This window comes from Echinops telfairi, unplaced genomic scaffold (genome assembly GCF_000313985.2).
Source record: "Echinops telfairi isolate 266 unplaced genomic scaffold, ASM31398v2 ScPeMD7_60;HRSCAF=208, whole genome shotgun sequence".
NCBI lineage: Eukaryota > Metazoa > Chordata > Mammalia > Afrosoricida > Tenrecidae > Echinops > Echinops telfairi.
In genome coordinates this window covers 2292361-2300254 of record NW_022103958.1, presented here as the reverse complement: position 1 = coordinate 2300254, position 7894 = coordinate 2292361, and the positions used below count along the sequence as shown (strand labels likewise).

The 7894-nt window shown below is 39.3% G+C and overlaps 1 protein-coding gene across 1 annotated transcript; it reads left to right on the top strand.

Annotated features, from left to right (window-relative positions):
* The first annotated feature begins 5741 nt into the window (after window positions 1-5741).
* On the top strand, window positions 5742-6752 carry LOC101647549 (olfactory receptor 4C15-like). The gene has a single exon (XM_013006105.3). It carries the CDS (start codon window positions 5778-5780, stop codon window positions 6750-6752), a length of 975 nt encoding a protein of 324 aa, XP_012861559.1. The 5' UTR covers window positions 5742-5777.
* Window positions 6753-7894: the final 1142 nt, after the last annotated feature.

Here is a 7894-nt window from a genome sequence, read left to right as displayed (position 1 = left end):
GGGAGTGGGGAGGGAGGGGAAAAAAAGAGGACCCAATGCTAGGGGCTTAAGTGGAGAGCAAATGCTTTGAGAATGATGAGGGCAATGAATGTACAAATGTGCTTTACACAATTGGTGTATGTTTGGATTGTGATAAAAGTTGTATGAGCCCCTAATAAAATGATTTAAAAAAAAGAAATAGCACCTGAAACTACCCTGATTTGAGAGAGAAGGATGTGGTGTATTCATCTCAGCAGGTTGGTACCTGCTGTCACAACTACGTGACACTCGCTGGAACTCTAAAGAAAACAAGAACATTTTGAAATTTCTCCTGAAGAACTGTCATAGATATTGCTCTTTGGCTCCCTCTTCTTCATGCCTATACCCGAGGGAAATTTTCTCTGGAAGAGCCAAATATAAACTGAGGTAAGAACATACATTTTAATTTTTTTCCCAGAAAAATGTAAGAACTTGTTTGCCCAAAAGCATTTCTTGGACGATCCTAGCCAAAAACACTAAACAATTTTCTTCAGCTTCTTGGGAATTTTATCATTTGCAAAGTTTATCTCAGGCTGTACATGGAATTTCCACTTGAGCATGTACCAGACATTGGACACTGTGTCTCTAGAGGTCAGGGCTGTTAGTCAGACATAAAAAGGCTGAGGAAATTCAGCCATCTCTGGCTAATCTCTTCTCAGAAGAGTAGAAGGGAAACTAGTGCAGTCCTGGGTTTACACTGGTTCCAGTCTGGAGAGGGGGGAAACAAGCACACAAAATCAAAGAGCGAGAAAGAGAGACAGACCCAAACTAAATAATGAAAAAATAATAATATAGCTGTTTGCGAGGTGATTCACAACTAAGTCAGTGACCTGCTGCCCCACTTTCTCCAGGACTATTAACCGTCCACAATAACAATGAGCTGTCATTATTGCAATAGGTATCTGGGTTGTAGAAAACAAAAGAAAAATAAAACAAATGATAATTTAAGCATTTTGTGGTCCTTTCGGTAAGTTATATAGGACTCTTGAAAGGTTTGGAGAATTAAAGGAGCTCAGAGCCATGGTGGTATACTGGTTACACGTTGGGCTGCAATGGAACGGTCGGCAGTTCCAAACCATCAACAGCTCCAAGGGAGAAAGACTGAGCTTTCTACTCCAGTAAGCAGTTACTGTCTCAGAAGCCCACAGCGTGTCGCTATGATTCAGCAGTGACTCAATGGCAGTGAGTTGTTGAAGACAGAAACGGAGTTCTACGTTGATTACGATCAGACAATTTCTTTCCCTTTCACATACACTTTTATTGTTTGTCAATGATATTTTTTAAAGGTGGTAATGTAATTCATGACTGAGGAAGAGTAATCAAAGATGAAACTTGAAATAAAAGACCCCCTCCCCAAGCGGGGCATTCAGACAAGTGATCAAGACGATTGTCCCTTTTCTGCGCTGCTGTTGATCTTAGGTGCCATCAAGCCAGTTGTTTCTCAGAGCAACTGTCTGCAACAGAACCTAAGACCACCCGGTCTTCAACTGGTTCCTATGCCGGAGCCCATGCTGCAGCCACTACGACAATCCATCTTGCCCGTGGTCTTCCTCTTTACTCTCTCTCTCTCTCTCTCTCTCTCTCTCTCTCTCTCTCCATTAGAGAGCATGACGTCCTTCTACAGAGATTGGGCTCCTCTGATAACATGGCCAAAGTACATGAGACTACATTCCATTCTAGCCTCTTAATGACATTGTGGCTATACGTCTTCCAAAATTGATTCGTTTGTTCTTACAGTCTGTGGTATTTTCAAAATCCTTCACCACCATAATTCAAATGCATTGATTTTTCTTCGCTTCTTGCGCTAATAGTCTTTTGTTAGGATAACTAGCATTAATTGGTGTTTATCATAAGGTAACTTAATGTTCTCTGCCTATTAAGTTGACCCCTTCAGGATCAGTGGTGAGAATGGTGATATTGGTAGGGTGAGGGCAGGGTGAGAGGAAAGGGGGAACCAATTACAGGGATCTACATATAACCTCCTCCCTGGGGGACAGACAACAGAAAAGTGGGTGAAGGGAGACCCACTTTTTGGACAATGTAAGTTATGAAAAAATAATAAATTATAAATGATCAAGGGTTCCTGAGGGAGTGGGGAGTGGGTAGGGAGGAGGAAAATGGGGAACTGACTCCAGGGGCTTCAGTGCAGAGCAAATGTTTTGAGAATGATGAGGGCAACGAGTGTGCAAATGTGCTTTACACAATTGATGTACGTATGGATTGTGATAAGAGTTGTATGAGCCCCCAATAAAGTAATTAAAACTTTTTTAAAGAGTTGTATGAGGCCCCAATAAAATGATTTAAAAAAAAAGAAAAAGAAAATTAAAACACACCCAAAAAATATCATTTAGTCACCAGACGAACACCCTCAAGTAGCTATTATTTTTACCAGCCTCTTTTCCTTTAAAATGGTTAATTAAAACAAAACAAAAAACCCTTTGATGTTCACAGACATGAATGTTTTGCCAACAATTAAGCAAGTCAAACAACATAAAACTGCGTCTTGGAGAATCATACTGATGGGGAAATGTCAAGCCCTGGGGACACCTGAGAGACAGTTCCGCAGATTCATGACCTCTCAGGGAAACTTCTTAAATTCCAGCTGGAAGTAACGGAGGAAGCATTTGCCTCTTTTCTCTTTGTTCCCCAAGACCATGTTGGATGCGGCACTTGAGAAACAGTGGAGAATGTTTACCACGTTGGGTGCCTGTTAGACTTTCTCTCTCTTAGATGGAGAGTGAAGTCTTGGAAGAAAGATTCTATTTACATCAACCCAATCAATATGTTCTTTTCAATAAAGAAGACTAAATTCCCATCACAAGAATTTCCAAGGAAATGATAAATGGTGAGATTCACCATTCATATTTTTTTTTCATTTTCTGAGGGGTTTCCAAAGTGTAATGTAGTGCTTAAAAGTGTGAGTATTGAGGTGAGACAACCAAGTTTAATACTGGGGTCTATCTTAGGTTACATGTTTTGGTTCTTATTTATATTCCTTGCACCACTCTCATAATAACTGTCTTGCTGGACTCCCCAAATCCCAACCTATTGTGATGAAGTGATTTTGACTCAGAGTGACTATCATATATGGTTTCTGAGGCTTTCACTATGGACACTCTCAGAGGCACTGACCTTGCTATTAACAGTCCAAATCTTTTCAGATCATGTTACCAGAGATGTGTTAGAGCCTTGAACATTAATATAGAGTCAATTTGATATTCTTTGTACAAACCAACTACCTACAGTTGAGGGGGACACATGTGGGTGTGAGAATTACTAAGAATTGACAAAGTCATTTCAAAGTGATATGCTTTTTAAAAATTAGCACATGTATGCTGTGACCAAATAAAATAGCCTACATTTATTAATTTTAAAGGGATGAGTAGAAGAACTTATCAGTAAAATGCAATTTTCAACCCTTTTTATGGGAAAGTAGGAATGAAGAGTAAATGCATATGTGAACTATACTTCTCTGTGTCAGTAGTAGTCTGGAAAATTGGTCTCTACTGTAGGTTTTATTTTTTTAATGTGTATTGAATTATCTAATTGTATTAATAGATTCTAGTCACTTTCCAGAAGTGGAAGCTAAGGATTTTTAGTAACATACCCCATGACACATCACTATGTAGAAGAGGTTGGCTTTGAACTGAATCTTGTATGAGTCTCGACTTGATGTTCTTACTCATTTCTCTTCATTTTCTCTCCTGCTTTTGCCCTAAGCTAACCTGACAATTTTTGTATTCTATTTTAATAGTATTTATTTTTCTAACCAATGATGGTTGACAAACTTTTCTTTTCTGGGCATAATTTAAGACTACATAGCATAAAGAAATGATTGTTTTAAAGCAAGCAAACAGAAGACGTTATTCTTTACAGTTATATAGATATTAGTTTTATTTGGTAATTCTAACTGGATTAGAATTGATTAGATAATACTTAGAATAAACTCCATGATTCTTTCATTCCAGGAACCCTGGTGGTGTAGTGGTTGTGTGTTGGGCTGCTCACCACCAGGTCAGCAATGGAAAACCACCAGTGATTGCTCAGAAGAGAGAGGAAGATTTTTATTCCCATAAAGAGTGACAGTCAGGGGTACCCACAACGGCAATTCTATTCTGTCTATAAAGCTCACAATGGGTTAGAATCAACTAATTAGATATGAGTTTGGTTTTCAAGTGATTTAGTTCACTCCTTTAGCAAACACGTAATTATGCAAACACATAATTACATAACTGGGCTCTTTCTGTTATATGTCCAGGTAAAGACACAGTCACCTTTCAAAGCTAGCGTCTACCTGTGGGAAATGAAGTTAAAAGTTAAAGTAATTATCTGGTGGACTCCTGGAAATTCCTTGTGCAGGTGAAATATCTAGCTTATTAAGTGAGATAATAATAAGCATAGTTTTCAACAGTTTTTTTAATCATAAACAAAATTATTTTATTTTCAAAATTGGCCCGCAACATAATCTTGTGAGATGGACATGTAGGCTATATCAGAATTAATCGAATAAAGTTTTATATGTATATGTATATATATATATATATATATATATATATATAGAGAGAGAGAGAGAGAGAGAGAGAGAGAGAGAGAGAAGCTGTAGTTGATTATATTGGCCATATTATAAAATATTTGGTTAAAAATACCTAAAGCCTTAAACTGGTTATTTGTTTCTGGTATGTTCTAGTATGTTGTTTCTATTCCTTACCAAGGTAGTGATGTTAATTGCTTTCATCTGACAGTAAATCACTTGCAGTTTCTTTCCCTGAGGTGTCTCATTACACGTGAACAAAGAAATCTGAAGGTTTGAATCAAGAGTGTTAGAGGCAGGGAAAGGCCATTCTTGCTATGGAGTCCTCCTTGCAAAAGCCACTGTCTTGGCCATCTTTATATTTATCCAGGGGGATGGACTTGGATTTTGAAGTCAGTAAATCCTATATATTCCTCTTGTAAATTGTCTAACTTAACCTCTCGAAGCATGAGTTTGCTACTGCTAAAACAGGGATAAATAGACGTATCATGGATTGTATCCTAGATCATAGACATTAAGCAATTAATTTCCTTGATATATTTCACTGAGTCATCAGCCCCACACTGAAGTAGCTGTTCATATTTTTATCAACTTCTGTTTTCCTTTTAAAATGGTTAATTAAAAAAGCAAGAAACCTAACATTAATGGGTTCTTAATATTTGGTAGTCTTGGAGCTAGGCACTTTTCGATAGACTTTTGTCTTGTGTATGAAATAATTTAATTCAGCTCATACTTCTAAACACTATTTGGAGGAATAAGTACCACTTTTAAGTTGCTCTTGAACTGCATGTTATATCCTTCTGTTTATAGATAAGGCAGTCTCCTGATGAGAGATACATTACCATGCAATCCTCTGGGCTCAATACCAAGCCAACAAGAGGCATAAATAATGCACTTCAGTCCTCCTTTCCTAGAGCTCGGATGTTCTTCAGTATCTTTACCAATTCACTCTAGGTAGCTACTACTGCCTAATTAGGGTGGACACCTTAGATAAAAACTATTTCTCATTCTTACCCCATATGAGTGTTTTCACCACCTACATTGAAATTCTACTTTTAAGTGTTTTACCTCCATATTCATTGGTATCGCTCGGCTACCAACAATACATTCCTAACTTTGAGTTTTCAATAACTACAGACGCCGTTTGTTTGTGAAGGCACCAGTCTGTGCGAACAGCAAAGCTCCTCTGAGTCAAATCTCTCTCTCTTTTCGTAATTTCAGAATCTACATGGTCATTGTGGTAGCTTCCACTTTTTCCTCTGAAGACATGCAAAACCAAAGTGTTGTGACTGAGTTCATCCTTTTGGGACTTTCACAGAATCCAAATGTTCAGAAAGTCTTATTTGTTGTATTTTTGTTCAGCTACATTGCAACTGTTGGGGTCAATTTGCTCATCGTTGTGACCATTGTCAGCAGTCCAGCACTCCTGGGCTCCCCCATGTACTTCTTTCTGGCTTTCCTGTCCTTCCTGGATACATGCTTCTCCTCTGCCTTTGCCCCAAAGATGGTAGTAGACACACTTTATGAGAAGAAAACCATCTCCTTTGCGGGCTGCATGACCCAACTCTTTGCTGAACACTTCTTTGCTGGAGTGGAGGTGATTGTCCTCACTGCCATGGCCTATGACCGCTATGTGGCTATTTGCAAGCCCCTGCACTACCCCTCTATCATGAACTGGAGGCTCTGTGGCATCCTGATGGGGGTGGCCTGGACTGGGGGCTTCTTGCACTCTGTGATACAAATTCTCTTCACTTGCCAGCTGCCCTTCTGCGGCCCCAACGTCATTGATCACTTTTTATGTGATTTATACCCTTTATTGGAGCTTGCCTGCACTGACACTCATATCCTTGGCCTTTTTGTGGTGGCCAACAGTGGGTTTATCTGCCTCATAATCTTCTTCTTGTTGCTTACCTCCTATGGTGTCATCCTAGTGGCACTGCGAACTCATAGCTCTGAAGGTCAGAGGAAAGCTCTCTCCACATGTGGTTCGCACATTGCTGTTGTGGTGTTGTTCTTTGTCCCTTGCATTCTTACGTATGCACGACCTCCAGCTTCATTCTCCTTTGACAAGATGGTGGCCCTGTTTTTCACCATCCTATCTCCCCTGCTCAATCCTTTGATTTATACTTCCAGGAACAAGGAAGTGAAAAATGCCATGAGGAAAATGTGGACCAGATTACGTTTAGTTTTGGAGGGAAAATAAAACATTAAACTCATAAACAAAACAAAACCAAAAGATACAAGAAGAGAGAAAGCAGAATGGACTTCAATGAGTACTTACTAGGAAATGGACCTTGTAAGTCAGAAGGTAATAAAACAGAAAAACACTAATGTGGAGTTCAGGTAATGTTACTCTACCCTCAGATAACTCATTATCTCGGAGCTGGAGTCAAGTAATCATATATGTTAACCAAAGAGACTTGAATTTCATGTGTACTTAGAATATGAAAATCAAAAGACTTCAGTAAAGAGAGGAACCATATTATCTATTAAACTGTTTACCATTCCCACCATGATATGGAAGGTAGAGAAAATATCATACAATTTAGGAATAGGAACTTATGGAAAGTATTTTAAATAAAAATAGAACCATGATGTCAATGAAGGAGCTGTGGCACAGTGTTTAAGCTCTTGGCTGCTTCATGAGGAAGACAGATGGGGCAGCCTGCTTCCGTAAAGACCATTAATTTGGAACAACTATGGTGCAGTTTTACTCTGTTCTTTGGGGTTGCTGTTACCAAGAAGAGGCTCAAATTTTCAAGCCTCTCAACTCCTTGGTTTTTGTTCTGTTAGCAAGAAAGATTTTATTTAGGTGAGGGCCAAAATTCAGACACAAGTCAGAAAAAAGGTTGGCACAGAAAGGAACATTTTGAAAAAGAAATTCAAAGGACCCTTAGCCCTTAGCGTGTCTACAAGGCCTGGCAAAATTTAAAGCTGGGCTTTACATTCTGCTAACGGTAGATCTCCCATCATAGGCTGGTTTTCTTGCAGGTCTTCTGTTATTGATTGGTCCTCTACATTGTACTCTCCTCTTTTCAGTTATGTGCATTCTGGTACCCCAGCTCCCCAGATTTCATGCTGTGCTGTTGTCTGAGACTCCACACTCTAGAGTCTCTGCAGTCATTGTGGGGGTGTATGAACAACCCATCTTTTTCCCCAGGCCACTTTATTATCTTCAATGTCCCCAGTTTTTCCCCTTGATAAGGAAATGGGTTGATTCTGTCCTTCACCTACCTTCCTTTGCGCTGGAGGGCTATGTGCAGAAGCTGTTCCACCCAGAGTTGATCTCCATCGGACCGCAATGGGAGACAACCCCGGTCAACTAATGAACTCAGAGAAGACCAT

What these genes read in the sequence shown, in the direction of transcription:
- LOC101647549 (XM_013006105.3), top strand. Translation starts at nt 5,778, where the DNA reads ATGGTCATTGTGGTAGCTTCCACTTTTTCCTCTGAAGACATGCAAAAC.